General features: G+C 34.3%; 1 protein-coding gene across 1 annotated transcript in view; it reads right to left on the bottom strand.

The window, feature by feature from the left end:
* ADGRB3 (adhesion G protein-coupled receptor B3) overlaps positions 1-18,080 on the bottom strand; it is a 448,004-nt gene that overhangs the window by 229,994 nt on the left and 199,930 nt on the right. Inside the window, exons 7-8 of the mRNA XM_042817191.1 lie at positions 14,419-14,520; positions 13,809-13,915 (exon numbers count right to left, since the gene is read on the bottom strand). Coding sequence (XP_042673125.1) covers positions 13,809-13,915; positions 14,419-14,520 — 209 coding nt within the window. The remainder of the gene's footprint in view (positions 1-13,808; positions 13,916-14,418; positions 14,521-18,080) is intronic.

Raw genomic sequence — 18,080 nt, 5'->3', positions numbered from 1 at the left:
TGCTTTCAGCAATTTTATTGTGTTGTTTTCATTCATTTTATGAGGCCTTCGAAGTAATGTTGAAGGAAAATTACAGTAAAGAAAAAGGTATGACAATAGAAGAAAATCGAGTTAACTTTGTGGATAAATAGCATTACGAACTATTAATTTCTTGAGAATGAATGAAAGCAACAAAGAACTTTATTTGTGATTTATTTTCCCTTTGAAATCCTGCCATTTACCTTATCTTATCATGCACTGGGTCTGACTGGCAAACAAAAAGGTCAGTAACTACCACAGTAGAAGAATAGTGGAAGTTTTGCTGTAACTGTCTAGATGTTCACTAACCCCGTGAAATTTCCAGCTTTTACTGTCTGTATCTTTGGTCAAGCACAAAGGACATACAGTATGAAAGACAGTCATAAGGCAGAACCCCCAAATCTGACACATGCCTCAGGACATAATGTGAGAAGGACTTAAGTGCAGAGAGAACAAAGAGGTTCTTTTAATTTCAGTAACAGCAGTAGTGATCAATCCTCATTAAAAACCCTGTTACACTTTTATGCCCATATTAAAAAAAAAAAAAAAAAAAAAAAAAGATAGGAAAGATGTAGGAGTATTTAGCAGGCTGTTCCATACTGCGTTATTTTGCTTCCTTTTCCTCCATCTGCATGAACACCATCCCCCAATTTGTTTTTCCACACTCCTGCTAGACTTTAAACTCATATTTTAATGATGGTAAGAGACAATTTATTGTTGGTTTTGGATTACGGATTGCACACAGAAATCTTGGTGGTTTCAGCTGCATTTTGGATGCAAATAATAAATTAAACATTCCTGTGTTTGACTGTTCTCTAAGCGTTTGAGCAAGCAAAACTGTGTAAAGATCTGTTTTCAGTGAAGAATTTTACAGATCTCCAGCAGTAGAAATGGGAGTTATACTACACTCTTCAGTTCTTTCAGCATGACATTTTGATTGTTTTTGGACATGGTGGTAAATGTGGTCTAACAAGTCACCACAGTACCACAAAAGTAAATTATTACATCTACTTCAAAAGTAGCAATGGTTGTGCTGCAGGTGATTCAAACTACCTAAGACTAATGGACTCTTAAAATTACAGCTCAATCTGGGAATGTTTTAAGTTTTACCCAGAAAGCTCAGCTTCCAGTAAAAGTATGACAACTTTTCCTTGGGTCACACCACTTGTACACTTTGCACATCTTTTAACTTCTCAGGCTCCAGCCTTGAAGTTTCCTCTTCTGATCCTTAACTACCTCTTCTGAACCTTCTGTTCTAGCAGCATATCCTTACAAGTAGGACAAAGTAGTTTGAAAAACAAAGAACAAAAAAGGTACATTGTGTTTAGATAGGGAAAAAGACTGAAAATTAGAGTCAATTAGTGGAAAGATTGTTTATAGCCTGGAAAAAAACAGAATAGACAGGTAAACTCCCTCTGTAGTATCAGCTCATGGACACAAGTTTAAAATCACAGGCCATACACTCAGTTGATGTAAACTGGTGTAGCACTATTAAAGCAAATGTCCAAAATAATAAGAGTTGAAAGTGTTGTCTCTAGGATTACTTGCAGATCTACAAGTGTATTTCAGTGTGAAAATACAGTATTTCCTAATCAGCGGTTGTCATAATGACTTTGTCACTGTATTTCTTATTTTTTATGCTATGGTCATTGTGATATTATGCATTCTCAAAGGAAGATAATTTTGGTCACCACTGTAGGACCTTGTAGCTGTCTGTGAAGGTCATTTTTTAGTGGTCTTACAGGCAGGATCATTAAAAATAAAGTTTATGAGCCGAGAGATAGTGAAATGAAGCAGCTGTTAAAGTGATACTTCAATTGTCAGTCCAACCTCTAGCTGCCTGCAGTATATGCTATATATTTGAAAAATTACTGAAATGTTTAACTGGACTTTGACTCAGGGTCCAGCTGTCTTTATCCCCTGATTTATTAGAAAGTATGTCCCAATAAAAATGTCTTTTCACAATGTCAGAGCTACTACGCCCCTGGCTTCAGATTATAAATTTATTACTGCATCACAACTATTGCAAACAAATAGCTTGATGGAGTCTGAAAGGGTAGAAAACAGTGTACCCTCAAGAAATCCATAAAAGATTCAAAAGAATGATTAAGCTGAATAGTAATTACGTCATCTTGTTTTAAAGTTATTTTTAATGTGATGTTGTAATCATGGATTGGAATTACTAAAAAGTCATTATAGTTTTATGATAGAAAGAATATAAGAACTCAGGTTAGGAAGCCTTACACAGAAGTGAGGAAAAATATTGTGAAATAAAAATATTGTGAAATAAAAATATGACTTGAAATTGCTCATAATCTGCAAATCACTTTGCTTTGTGCCTCCACAATCCAACACTAATATTTTATAAAACATTTTTCATGAAGAACTTAACACATGGAAAATACAAGAATTTTTGGATCACCTGTAAAAGTCACCTGAATTACTAAAAAAAAAAAAAAGTTATTGAGAATGTAAGTTCCTCTAGGAAACAGCTCACAGTTCCTGAAATCTTATCTTAAACACTCAGAATCATGTTACCTAGCCTCTATGGCCACTAATCTTCGGGCTTGAATTCTGCACTGAATATTAAGTAATGATTTTACATTGAAGTTATATTAACAACATTGAGACCTGTGTGTTCAAAGAGAGGCACATAAATAAAAAAAGGCAGAAGATATATTTTTGGCAGCTAAAATATTCCCACAGGCACAATCCTGAACTGAACTCATGCAGCATGCTGATGTGTAAACTATAACATGAAGTCACTGTGAGAAAGCTCCCCCTTCTGTATTTGAGGAATATATAGTTATAGGGTGTGCAGACAGTCCCTTAACTGTTTCAGAACACAAAATCTAGAAGTTTCATTTACTTTTCCTTAACATATATACATATAATTTTAAGGCTGTTTCAGTGTACAAGAATTCCATTTCACACAAGATTTAAAAGAAATAGTGTGTGGTATAATGATAAAGGTATGCATCTTCAAATATACATCTGAACACTTATAACCTGATTTTATACGAATCTTTTCCACCTCTATCCATACATTCAGCATTTTATGATGGAATTTTCTAAAGCAATAAAAAGCAATTTCCTACTTTGGCATTAGTTAAATTAGTTGGTAGTCTCAATCTAACAGATAAATAAATAAACAGTTTCTGAAGAGAGGAAGTAACATATTTCCTTTATTTATAATGGAAGAGGAAAAAATAATTGGTATATGCTGTGTCAACTAAGATTAAAGATATATATTAAGGAGAACTTCTCAACAGAAAAGGAAATGATGCATCATATTTCACCTGAAGATACTGTGCACACTTAGGGCCTTAATAACGATCAAGAATAACAAAAAGCTGAAGTAAAGTAAGTATAATTGATTCTGAGAGGAAAGACTTCGGTCTGGAAGACCTCATGAATTGCCTTTGTTTCCTATAATTCTGTAAGATGTCCCTGCAAATAATTTGAATGGCAACCTTCCAAAAGTAGAACCCTGTGATTTAAGGAACTTGCTCCTAATTTACATTAAGGAAATTAAGAATTGTTTTATTGTATAGAAACAATTGTCCACTCACATAGACTTCCAGTATTTTTAGGCAAAATATTCATCAAAGCAGTAATTTATCTATTCATTTATTTACTCTTTTTAGAGAGAAAAAGAACAACCTTAACAGCAGAGAACCTGTGCTCTTCTAGACCCTGACCTTATGCATCTCTGCACAAATGTCAGAGAACTGTATGTATTCCCCTGTATATGGTGAGGCATATTGACAAATTCATGAAAAAAATAATCTATCATATATGGCAATCTAATGTATTATAAGATCAAGAATGTGAACAGTTTAGAGGTGCTTGGCTCTGTCTGTGCTTTCTTTTTTTATCACTTTCTCTTGCAAGACTTCCCATTATATTGAGAACTTTTTCCACTTTAACTGATTCTATAATTTCTTTTATTGTCAATGTCAATACTGTCAATTATTCTAATCCTTTAGTTACTAAACAGGTATCAGAGAAAGCCATTATAAAATTTCAGTATTTTAATTTTTTCATGGATTTAACATATCTAAATAGGAGGGGTATAAAATTGCTCTTTACTAGAGTAACAAATGGATTTAGAGATGAGGAATGAATAATCATTAAACAGATGACTTCTTTAGGTTGTACATTTTGCTTATATTGATTACCGTGTTTGTTGACCAGGATTTGCATTATTATTTTATGAAGTATTGTTATTAAATGCTCCAATTATCTTTGATTAAATCCCGCTCACGTTGACATGCTGTGTGAAAAAGCTTGTTCTTATTATTGTTGTTTCCTTTTTTAACCAGAAGGCATGTCTTCAAGAATTGTGTTATCTATGTGTAATGCAATATGACAAGAGCAAGAGTTTAGAGGAAAAAAAAAACGATGAGTCTGAGAGGCTTGTTTTCATTTTATGACAGACATAACATTGCTTGAGGAAAAGTTTCCTGGCTCCCCATATTGACTGAATGGGAGGTCACAAAGGTACATGCTACAAATGACATCTCTCTCTTTTTTTGTAGTATGTGGCCATTCTGTTTAATTCTGTTGTAACATAAAGCTCTGCTTAATTGATGCACTTTGTATGTTTATTTGAATTTGTATTTCTGCAGAGTTATTTGAATCATACTTCTGTTTGAAGGACAAATCAGAATTGTTCTTTCAAGCAGAATAGCACTAGAAGAGAGCCCTAAACTCTGCATGGGAGCCCTGCATTAAGTAATGGGCCATAAAATTTTCTGTTGTGTCTCACAAGCTTAACAAATCTGTGTTTAAATATAGTGGGGAATGCAACAAATGAAGTAATGGAGCAAATAAGGCAGAGGGATGACTGTAGAAGTGTAAGAATGGTGTTTTACAGCTATTCATCTACATAGAATCCTGCAGTCACTCTGAGAGCTGAGTTGGAATGAGGGTTCCTGCCTGCAGATTTAAAGGAAAAATTAGATTAATTCTTTCTTTATTGAGTCCCTACAGGGCCTTCATCCCTTGTTTTCTTTCTGGCCATACCCTAGTGGAATTCACCTGTTGGCTGCAATGTTGGCTGGTGAGGAATATCAATGTGATTGGGAAGAACTCAGCTGCTCACTACTGCAGCAGACCTCTCCATAAAACAGCAGCAGCAGCAGGAGCAGCAGCATTCGTGAGAGCACGTATAATTTAACATAGATTATTCGTTCATAAACCAGATGCTGAAAGATGATTGAGGATGCTGAGATGACAGTGGGCACTTTTATTTGAATTTAACAACTGGGATTGTTTTTATATTGGAAAGCAGATAGTCAAAAGCAGAAAGGAAGATAAACAACATATTCAAATTGAATTAAAATGTGATATGCTTATGCAGAACAGAAGGAAAATATTTTCTCCCACTGTATAGCATCTCTTGGCTTCGGATATATGTGTCTGTTGAGTTCAAGCAGTAAATGTCATGTACAGAGAATGCACTGTGATAGCTTTAGAGATATTTTCTTCTCATCCTAACTGCTGGTTTCTGGTACCTATTTTGATACAGTCAGTTATGAAAAGAGTAACCATTCACTTGGGATGGAGTAGATTTGGCAAAATGTGCATTTATTTACAAAAAGTGAAACAGATCTGTTAAGAGACTGAGAAAGGCATATTAACTTTAAAGAATGTGTTGAAACACAAAAATCAAAACTGTCTGTGCAATAAGTTTGGTAGAGCAGGCATAGATTTCCCACAATCAAATGAGTGATTTTACCATCAAGCAATCAACCAACTGAATTGTTATTGACTTTTTTAGAAGTTTTTTTCCTTCTTCTTCTTCTAATGCAGAATTGGAAAATGTGAGTAAGGCAGGGGAAGAGTGCTGCCTGCCACAATCACTCAATCAGTTGTTTTGTGATGAGAGAAAATAGAAAAATAGTTTGTCATTTTCATGTAAAGTTATGCAGGTGACAAGGCAGAGCTGACTCTAGTAGATTCTGGGCTTACAAGGGAGACAAGGCAAGGAAAGCAAACAATTAACTCCCCTTCTCAAATGCTTTGAAGGAGAGAAGATGAAGAGAGCTGGCATGCAGCAATAGGGTAGACTGAGGTAGATGGATAACGTTGTTACTTTTGTCTATGTATTCAAATCTACAAAACTAATCCTGCCTGCTTTGCTCTGCAGCTATATAAAAAGAAATGAAGCACTAATCCAGCAAAAAGAATTAGTACATTTTTAGTATTAAACCTTTGATTTCCAAGTCATTTCACTGAGGAGGACAGACTGAAATACTGTCTTTGTAGTATAATTTGGAAAAACAACATCGTGTCTAATGAATTGCAGCTGAGATAATCACTATTCACCTTAGAGTTCTTTTTATCAAATCATATTTTAGTTAAGATCCCAGAAAATTGTGAATAACTCTGTTGTTGAAAGAGAGGAAACAATTACATTATGAACTAGAAGTAACATTTTTAATGCAATAGTGTCATTTTGGTATGCAAAAGTTCACCTGCAAAAGTTCCCATACTTCATAAGTGTTAATGTCTTAATGCTAGTGTGATATTTCATATGGAGATTTCTTCTTCCTAAATCTTTACAATTAAGAGTGGGGTTTTTGTTGTTGTTGTTTGTTTTTTGTTTTGTTTTGTTTTGTTTTGTTTTGTTTTTTTCTTTTTCTGATAGAAAAGAAGCCAGTTTGGCATGAATGCATGTCTGATTTAGGGGTTATGTTGCTCAAATTGGCAGAAATTAGTATCTTATTTTCATCTAAGCAACTGAACATAGATTTTCTAATAATATTAAAGATGATTTTATTTATGAGTATACTACAAATCTCTTATGAACTGGAGTGTCCAAAAGCCATCATAGGAAGTCTCACTCTAGGTACAAGTGTGTGGCAAGGCAGTGATGCATTAATATCATTTAAGCAGATCCCTCAAAAACTTAGTGAAAATGAGTAAGTCTTACTTGAGGCATTTCAACCACTCTTTTATCTCAACTATCTTTTTTTTTTTCTACTATCCTAAGTAGGCTTTTGAACTCTTAACCACTGATTTTATTTTTGGTCTTGCGTGCACTCACATCCAGTTGTGGATTCAACAATAGCTGAATTTCTTGTTGTCAGCAAAGGTTTTACACTGTTTCTATAAAGGAAGTTAAGAAAGAAAAAGAATAACATCAGCACAGAGCATGAAACTTCTCAGCAGATTCAATCCACTTGAAATGTACTGGTTTAATTCCACTGATTCAAAACACCCAGAACTCATTATTAGATTATTTCATTGACTAGTACAGTGAAAAAAAGAGAAAAAAAGGAAGGACTGAAACTTGAAAGATGGAAATTGAGAACTGCAAAAACCCCACCACCACTACCACCAATAACAAAGCATGTGAAGAATGCATTCTCAATTGAATTACTTTCTATACTGAAGACTAGATGTCTTTCTATGAAAAATGCTTTGATTCAAAAAAAGGTTGCACGGGAAGTCAAGTATTTACAATGCTCATTTTCTAGAACTAAGTTCTATAAAACAGATCAAAACAGAAATTGTTGAAACAAGAAAAATGAGTAGCTTACTGAAGTACACAGGAAGTTCTAGAAAGGAAGTAAATGCAAAAAAAATTTACTTGGAATTTGGTCTGTCACTAATTATCAATTACACAGCTCAAGTGGCTAGATTCTGACAGCCTAAATACACCTACGTAGCATGGCTTTTGCTTTAACTTTGTGCTACAAGGAGACACAATGCCTTCTGATTCAGTTTATATTTTCTCACGGTGTTTTTAAATCTGACTTGACAATGTATTCAGTCAGTGGAGTTATATAAAGTTTGATCTACTTATAAAATTTCAGGGATTCAGAATATCACTGTAGAACATTTTGGAGACATCTTTCTTTTATGAAAACATATAAAATAAAATATTAGCTCCAATTAACAAAGTAGTATTTCAACTAAACAATATTAAGTAAAATAATTATCCCAGATCAAAGAAAGATAATAAGCAATGAGGAGAATACTTACTAGTCCAATACAGTCTAAGATTGGGTCATTAGATCATCGTCTAATCTGCTTTCTACATATAAAATATATTCCTTAAGGCGATTAAAATATGTTAGTTGACCAAAGGATTTCAATTTAACCTTTGTAAAGGTAGAAACAGAGAATAGCATTTAACAAGGTCCTTAACTTCTTCTATGGAAAAATTCATTTGGTAAAATGCACAAATAGTCTCTAGAAACAAGCAAAACAAAAAGCAAACAAAAATGTTTATCTCACAGAAAGAACAAAACTTCTGGACTCTAAAAAAATCGTAGACTTAGAGAAATCAGAGGAATTCTTTCCTGTCAGATAAAGTCTAGTGTGACCGTATATGTGACTATGAACAACACAGAAGGAACTTAAGAAAGGATATCCTCTGCCACTAGATCTTAGCCATCTAACTTCACATTCATTCATAATAAAACAGATACTTTTAATTCTTTCTTTGTTTTAACCAGCACTTTCTCAAGAACATATTTAAAAAACTGTGCATCAATGGGCAAAATACTCCTTAGCTGCACAAAACATTGGTAAGAGTCTTGAAACTTGATTATGAAAACACTTGATTAGGAGCGTTTTCATATTGCAAAGCAGCACTTACTGCAAACACACTAGAAGTACACAAGAAATTCAGAAGAAAAAAAAAGTCTGATATATAATCTGTGATGCTTACTTTTCTGTTCATTAAGCTATTGCTTGATCCCCTAGGTCACATGATTAAAATAGGCAATTCATACCTATTTATCATTTTGCATTTTCCACTTATAGTGTCTTAGTAAGAATAATCCTAATTGGGTTATTTAAATGTTATTATTAGAGCTAACCAAATAATTTACAAAGGGTTTATTTCATGGATTTGGGCATTTTTGTCCCTTAATTTGCTCAGTGAATAATTTTTTCATATTAGTCAACCAGCTGTATAAGCTAGTCAAACAGCATTTGTTAAATTCATGTGATGACTGATTTCTACCAACTGTTGGATAAATTATTCATGACTAATTGATTCTCTTATTCAAAGAGATCTAATTATTATTCCCAGTTTTAAAAGAGACCTGTGTTTCATAGCACACAAGATAAAATAATGTAACAAAAATATAGGGAGTATATTTTTGTTATAACTGAGCTACTTTAACCACTTGACTGCCTTTACTCAAGCTCCTACACCTTGATGGTGGACAGCATGCCCTCCTGTGCTTCAAGCTGACTGCCAGTCTTCACACCATGAGTGAAACCATTCCCCTTCCCAGTTCTGTCAGGTTCCACTGTAAATTCTTCTCTTCACAGATCCTGCTGTCATATTCTTACCATACCAGAGGTATTCTGTGCTGTGCTACGAAGAGACATCAACATTAAGAAGAAAATTGTGTAGGTACAAGTTTAGAAGACAAGAAAACGTTTCTTCTGTTTAATCTGTCTGCTTAAATTTTTCATTCACATAAAACAGAGATGTAGTTGAGGCTGATCTCAAGAATATGTTGAGGATATATATTAGTTAAAGACTTTGAATTTCTCTGAAACTGCTATAATAGAAAATTAAATGCACTATTGTTGTGATTTAACCCCAGTTGACAGCTAAGCACCACATAGATGTACACACACTTCCCAATAGAGAAAGAAAATCATGAAAAACAAGTGATGCAAAATGCAAATGCTCACCATCAGCTGACCAATGCTCAAACTGTCCCCCACTAGCAGAAGCCCTGGCAAGCTTTTCCCCCAGTTTTTATTGCAGAGCACAATGCCACATGGTATGAAGGAAACCCTTTGGTCAGTTTGGGCCAGTTGTGCATATCCAGCCCCACCTTTCCAAGAAACAAAAAGACCTTGACACTGTGTAAGCACTGCTCAGCAACAACTAAAACATTATAGTGTAACCAATACTGTTTTCATTAAAAATCCCAAAATAGCATAGTACTACTATGAAGAAAAGTATCTCAGCCGAACTCTGCACAAATAACCATATATTTATCAAAGAAATACTCATATAAGTAGACCGTTCCATTTAAACAGTGGAAATCCCTGTCTTCTTCTCATATATTCAAAATGCCAGAATGTGCCTCTTCTGAGTAGAGCAGTAATTCTGCCTGACATATTCTACAAGTGGTTGGAAAAGGAGCCAAATTATTTATGGAGCTGATTCTTATGAACAAAATATATTATCTTTAGCATTATGAGTACATTTTTAACTTTATTGACAGTTCATGAAAATATAGTGCCATTTTTCTTTGATTTATATAGCTACCATATTACTCTCTATACAAGTCTCAAGTCAAGATGAAGTACCTGCAGTGCAGTTGAGTTTTTCCTAGTTAAATGGTGCTTATTATGGATTGAAATGTGTCCTATATCACTTTTAGGAGAGTAAAGGAGAAAATAAAGTAAAAATAGGCAACTCTCTGCATGAGAAAGTGCACCTATATTGTAGTTATATACAGTATATATATCTGTTCTTATATTAAGGAAATAAAACTACAGTGTCAATGAGATGTGGTGATGAAAAATTTTACACAATAGCAAAAAATATCGTTTACCGTGGACATCTGTTCTAAAATAGTTGTTTGTAGGAAAATGTTTTCTTTAGGAAGAAAGTAAAAAAAAAACTTATTGATGTTAGAGGGACAATCTATGAATTTACACTGCACTGCTTTTGTTTTGTGTGAATTCCCAATTCAATTGGAGTAACAGGAGCCACTGGAGTCACAATTTCATAGAAACATAGAATGGCTTAGGTTGGAAGGGACCTTAAAGATCACACTAGTTCTAACTGCCTGCCGTGGGCAGACTTGACAATGGCTAAATCAGGCTGCCCAGGGCCCCATCCAACCTGGACTTGAATGCCTCCGGGGATGGGACATCCACAGCTTCTTTGGGCAACGTGTTCCTGTGTTGCATCACATTCTGAGTAAAAATTTTTCTCCTAATACCTAATCTAAATCTCTCCTCCTTTAATTTAAAGCTATTTCCTCTTCCTATTGCTATAATACTCAATAAAAAATTGGTCTCCTTCCTGTTTATAAACTCCCATCAAATATTAGAAGGCTGCAATGAGGTCTCCCTGGAGCTTCTCCAAGCTAAACAAGCCCAGTTTATTTGTTACTGTTCTTTTGTCTCTTTGTTAGTGGGGAGCTTAGAAATAAACACAGATGTGGCCTGATAGACACACAAAGTTCTGAAATTCTCCACCCACAGCCCAAACTGGTAAGTATGAAGTGTTTTTACTATAAATATCAAATAAAGGTAGATAATAAGAACCTCAAGAATACTGTCTACACTTGAGGCCAACAAACGCAGCCAGCTTGTATCCCCCAAGCTAAACTCTCCTTTAATTCACTGAGACAAAGATGATTTTACTGCCTGCTGGGAATGGTTGCTCTGCTACGTTGCCTTCTAAGTGCTGCTGGTGTGGTCTTAAATTATGTCAGGGGGTGTCCTAACAGACACAATATTATACAGCGTAGATGGATGGCACTGAAGCTTGGATGCTCATCATATTTACTTATTTACTACAATAATTTTAAGTGTCTAGTTCACAATCTGTGCAGACAAGTCAGCAAGTGCTGTAATCAAAGCACTATTATTTAGCTCCCATCATATGCTATGTTCTTCCTCATGGAGCATTTGCTTGGACATAGGACTGTGAATTCAGGTCTATAATTTTTGTTTGGAGGGAAAAGAGACAATGAACTGTTTACATTCTTTCAGGCAGGTATGCCATTAGCATACAGTATATTGTCTGTATGTTATATGTATCAAGTGCTTCAAATGAACTTCAGAAATATCATATTTGAAGATTATACACCTATTTTTTACTTTACGTGTTTCACATAAGAAATCCAAGCATTTTAGGTCAGACTCACATTTTATGGGAACCTTCAGAAAACTGAGTGCCAATCCCACTATTCTTGGTCTGACTTAGCAAAATAACAATATTTGTGAGCACACTGAGGCATCTCATAAATTCCTTCACAAGCACATATACTTACTATTAAAATACTGTCTGTCAGCAGCTTCCTTATAAAGCCCTATTTTCAGGGATTTATAGGGTTGACAAATGTATCTTATGAGGAAAAGCCTACATTTGCAGACTGATGATCTTATAGGTCCTCGAATTTCTATGATCTTTTAAATATGTTGTGCTGTTCACTTTGAGAAGCAGCAAGGTGTATGACAAGCAGATTTGCTTTTGAGCAGCTTCCAAATGCAAAAGTCTTTTTTTTTTTCCTTTAAATTGTATGTATATAAACTGAAAATAAGTCTGAAATGTTGCGTAGTAATAAGATGGTGTTTGGATGCTTGCGTAATTTTAAAGAAGATTTAGCTATTTTTGAATGCTCTTTTCAAAAGATTATTTCACAGTATAGTATAATCATATTTAACATTATCAAAAAGGAAATACAGAAGAATACGTATAATTGATCTAGGATATAAACGTGGATTTTTTTTGTTGTTCAGTAATTATCCCTTTCTGCCAGGCAAACCCGCAGCTCTTCAAAAAATACCAGTGTCTCACTAAAAGCAACCTGATCTAAATGTGTATGTTTGGCAGCCCTGCTAGGCAGGGGGGTTGGAACTACATGATCCTTGAGGTCCCTTCCAACCCGGGTGATTCTGTGATTCTGTGATTCTGTAAAAGCAAGCCAGGTAAGTCATACCAATAAATAACATGAAAAAGTATTTCCCATTGTTTGAGAATTTCCCATCGCCTGAGAATTATTTCCAGAAATATTATCTAAAGTCTGAAAATCAATACAGAAACAGTGGAAATAGGATCAACACTATGAAACTTAAATCTGGGGAACTACCACTGGCTTACTACTTTTCAATCCACTGACGATTTTTAAAAATACCGCCTAAGTATTGCACTTGGCTCAGAGACTGGGAAATTCTGAAGCACAGAGCTATATTGGTGCCCCTGTACTGAATGATTAATGGCAGATTAATAAGAAAGTCAGACAAACTATACTGCACAAGCAAAAACCACTGTTTGTGAGAACTTCAAATGAACTCTTTCCTCAGAAATCAAGTACAGCATGCCTGACTATCGAAATAACCACTGTAATTAGCACATACCAGAGTGTTACATTTATAACATAACATATTGCATATAAGCATGTGCTTGTTGCATACACTTGGATATAAGCATATATCAGCAGTATATAGAACAGTTCCATTGGAAGAGACATTAAAAGATACAAAACTGTGTATAGTAATATGCAGCATATAGTTTAACAAAGAAAATTTTTGTTAATCATTCTAAAAAAATATTTCTTCATCTAGGTTAACTTCATTTTTTCTAGGACATTGCAACTTCAACCCATAATCATTTTTGTTTGTTACATTTGAAAGTGAAGTTCTATATTTGATATCAGGAAGAAATATCATTTCTGACTTCCTAGTGTGCAATTAAAGATTCAAGGCACTATAAAATTACTCAGCAGGCCTCACTTCCAGTAAATCTCATTTATTCACATCTCATTTTCTAATAAACCAAAATATGTGTCTTGCTTTCTGACCCCTGTGAAAGTTTTGCATAGTGGGCACAGAAGAAGGGAATCTAAATCATTTTTCCATTACTACAGAAAGATAAAACATGTTTCACTCAAGCACCGGTAATACATCAGATCTAAATATGTGAATAGAAATGTTTCATTCTCAGGTCTCTTTTCCTTCTGATGTTTCTCATCAGAAATCTTACTTGAGAGTAAACAGGTTTCTTTTCACATGAATGATTAGAAATGAATAAACAAAGCAAGTACTAAAGCTGGCTTTGCACCTACTGAATGCTGCAAGTGTCTGTACTCATTTGATATGCATCTAGCAAAACTCGGATGTTCCCAGAAGGCCACTCCATGAACACTGAGAGAGCAGCGTCTGCTAGTGGTGCCTGTAAGTCACAAAGAGAGAAAATATTTATACATGTGAGAGCAATTGGAAAGAATGAAGTATATTTAAATTACATTCCCTGTTATTTTAAAAGTACACACATAGACACAATTTCATACAATGATCATCAGCATATAGAGAGTACTACAAGATTCTGAAACATATTTCAGTTCACTTTGTGGGTATTTAGCACTGTTTTGGCAATTAAAATGTGTTTATGTTTTACTTCATTTTCATAAATTTGCCTGATAGGTTTTATCAGATTGATCTGTCACCTTTCTGTCTCTGTCATATACACATCACAGTCCCATAAATGTACACTATGAGACATGTTATCTTTTATGTACATTATATATGCAAATATATGCATATGTAAATATGTGAGATATATATATTCACAGATATAGACATACACATATGTGTATGTCTAGTGACTATTTCTAAAACATAAAAAAAATGGTTTTTCCCTTTTTCTTATTGTGTAATTTCAAAGTAATACCATACCTGTGGCATTGAGAGGACATCGATTGAATGCCATGTCCCCAGCTGGGGTCCTTTTCCACACCATTGACATCAAATAGTCTTCAGGACATATTTCATAAGGTGCTGTCATTTAGAAATGAGAATTTTAAAACAAAAATTAATGTAAAAGAGACATTTTCCATCAGAAATTTAGGTTTTCCATCTTGCACTAATTCTTCCTGAGATGTATATACTAACAGCTTTTGATATCATTTTGAGAATGAAACATAAAAATGCTACAGCAATTTTTGGATAACAACTGTCTTTTTGATGGCCATTATTTCATAGTCTGTGCCCCTATTGTCTTCAATACACACTCTTTAGATCTCGTCTGCAGTGATAATATGTTTGAATCTCTTCCTTTTCTCTATTTTGATCAATAGTGCTGTCTACAAGAAGGTGACAATTAAATGGTTATAAACTGCAAAGTCTATCTTACACTAAGATTTTTAAGTATTTTTCTAACACTTAAAATATGTGAAAGAATCAGTTAAAATTTACAGTCTAAACTCTACATGTGTTAATGGTGTCAAATAAGAACCATACATTTTGAAGTCCAAAAATGAAGTTATTTCTTTGAAATGTGTTTTATTGCAAGTTAGTAATTAAGAAGGGAACTCGATGACTGGCTATAAAGCAATATGAACTTTCAATGCTTATTGTAATATCATTAAAAGGGGAAAATATTTTCACATTTCCATAGTAACAGAACTAAGGAGAAAAAAAGTAACTTTTACAATTACATTGTGTTATTTTCACATGGTTATGACTTACAGATTACTTTCACTCTTTGTATTTTTCACTGTATATTCCCAGTTTATGATTTTTGAGCTATTTAAATCAACACAGCAAATATGTGGCTGAAGTCACATCACAACGTAAAGCATTGACAAATACCAGTTGTTGAAATCATTACAAGTTCAGCAGATTAAAAAAAAAAAAAAAAAAAAAAAAAAAAAAAAAAAGCATTAGATATTTAAAAGTATCATTATATGTATTTCAGGAGAAACAGAAGAGAAAAAGGAAGGGAAAAAAGGAAATACTGTCACTATTTTACAGATGGAGTGAAAAGGAAGAAAGCAATTCAGTGATTCACCCATGGTTACACGGGAAATCTCTAGCAGAGGCAGAAACAGACTCCAGGTTTTACCCATCGAATTGCCTATGCTATAAAACTGTCCCTGTTTTGCACTTCTACTGACAGAATACTGAGGTGAGGGAGGGAAGAGAACAGTCTTTTGCTGAAAGCTGTACCTTCTCTCAATAAATGACAAAGAATACCTTGCAGATGGCTCAGAAATGCTAATATGAATCACACTTGGGCAGAAAAATTGCCTGCTAAAATTGCCTTACCATCAGCATTCTTGAATTGTAAATCAAGACAGACTGTGCTGATAAAAATGCAGGAGATCCATTAATGTCAAAACCCAAAGCAAGTTGGTTATATTCTGGAATATAGGTAGAATGTGGTTATAATTTAAAATACCAACAGCTTCAGATATGCCTAAAAAGGGGATGCATGAAGCCAGAGCTACAATGGTAAAAGTCAGGCTTTGACAAACGTGATCGATCTGGTGATAAATGCAATAACTATCCTGTTATGATCTTACAAACAAAACAAAAGTTCTGTTTTGTGTTACATAAGATTAATATAATGCAGAAGTAATATTATAAATTATATAAATATGTTAATACTTAGAGTTCTTTGAGAAGCATATCTGTCACTCACTTTGGCCATTTCAGGCATGGCATTTTCTCTAAGAACACTTGCTGATTCTGAACTGACAGATTCTGATTTACAGAGTTGATTCTGAGACCCAAAAATCTTACTTCTCTACAAATACTGTTTAGAGGTTTTTTCCTTGCTGAAAATACCATGTACATGCATATATACTTGTGTTTACATATTCTATATTCTCTGTTTTACGTTAGCAAGTCACCAACAGTACAAGAGGTTTTCCACCTATCTGCTTGGCAGAGTGGTGCTTGTGTGTTCTTACAAGATTTTTCAAAACTCGAAATCACATTTAAACTTGATCTTAGTGTCAGAGATAACTTGTGTACCTGTGTTTTGTGTTCAAAGTAAAAAGCATTTCCAAGACTCAGAGTTATCTGGAGAAAGATGCAGGAACAAGCTAGAGATGTAACTGAACCCAGGCAAACAAATTTTCTAGACCTTTGTTGACTTCATGCTGTGCACCTAGATGCCTTTCAACTCAATGTACAAACACTTTACATCAAGGAATGGTGTAAATAAAAAGCAAACCAGTTCTTTCCTAAACTGAAGTACATTTGGCAGAGCTTACCAATCAGACATCCACCCACATTAAAGCATCTGCGATTCTTCAACCCAAGTTGCACATGGTGACATTACAGTCACATTTGAGTGGTACTGTATCTGAATTAAAAAGCTTCTCTGGTCCTGCTGGCTCTGGTAAAGTACTTTTGAAACTTAGGCACAATTAATTCATAGCACACCCACAGAAAGAAATGGGAATTAGATGTAAAAAATCATATAGCATTGCTAAAATTTAGGAGCAAAAAGTAAATACCTAGGTAAATTTGCTAAGGCTGGCAAATAAAAAGCAGATCTCTCTTTCACTGACAGTGTGATTCAGCTGTCTCTTCCCACACAGAACACGTACTCAAATTTACCCTGTTTTACCCTCCCTGTTATGCAGTGATAGGCCTGATTTAATCTTATCTAAGCACAACAAAGCTTAACAAAGTCAATAGTCTAGAAGCATAGTCCTCCTCTGACATTGACAGTGAGAGGACACGCACCTCCAAGAGGCAATCAAACCAAATCTGGAAAAGCTGCTGTACTACAGAGCAAGCAACACACATAACCTGACAGACATACAATCAACCTAAGAAGCTAACATAAATGGGAAAGGGTGACAAAAGGGTGAAGTGGGTTAGCCAGAGACATACAGTAGAGCTAGAACTCTTGGATCCTAATTCAATGCCACAGGTAAAATTAACTCTAACAAAGAAACAGAAAAAGCTTTTGACCATCTTGTAGAGTAGGGTTGTAATGAAAGATACAACAATATCCAAAGGTCTAATTTTATTGTTTACTTGTTGACAATTATTTGAATCTTCCCACTTCTCACATACTATCACTACTAGCTAGCACTGCTTCTGGAGAAATGTACCACCTTCAGTACAAAATCATTACCTTGGCTTTTGCAGCAATTTGCACTATTATTTTTGTTAGCAAACAAGGTGATCTGTAATTGTTTCAGTTAACATTTAAATCAAAGCTATTCCTACATTATATCTTCTACATCTGACAACAGGCTCATGAGAAAAATATTGAAGTTCAATTCTGAGTATAATCTAGGAAAAGCATAAGTATTGGAACATGCATTATTACTATGGAATTCTGTCTTATGGAATTAAGTACTTCTGGAAATGGGTAGTATATCATTGGAACCTAAGATATTCTTTTAATTATTATAAGAACATGGTCCTGCTTTTACAAAAAGGAATTTGCAGGAGCGCTCTCATTAATATAGAAGTCTTTTTTCCTGATTAATCTGGTACTTTATTCTCTGTTCTCTCATGTCCTTTAATTTTTACTTATTGATTTGATAGAATTTATGTTATGGGTTTTTTTTTTTTTTTTTTTTTTTTTTTTT

This window comes from Centrocercus urophasianus, unplaced genomic scaffold, assembly GCF_019232065.1.
Source record: "Centrocercus urophasianus isolate 14NV4802_14NV808 unplaced genomic scaffold, USGS_Curo_1.0 seq_10, whole genome shotgun sequence".
Lineage (NCBI taxonomy): Eukaryota > Metazoa > Chordata > Aves > Galliformes > Phasianidae > Centrocercus > Centrocercus urophasianus.
The sequence above is the reverse complement of the archived record's forward strand: the minus strand, read 5'-3'. Positions and strand labels throughout refer to the sequence as shown.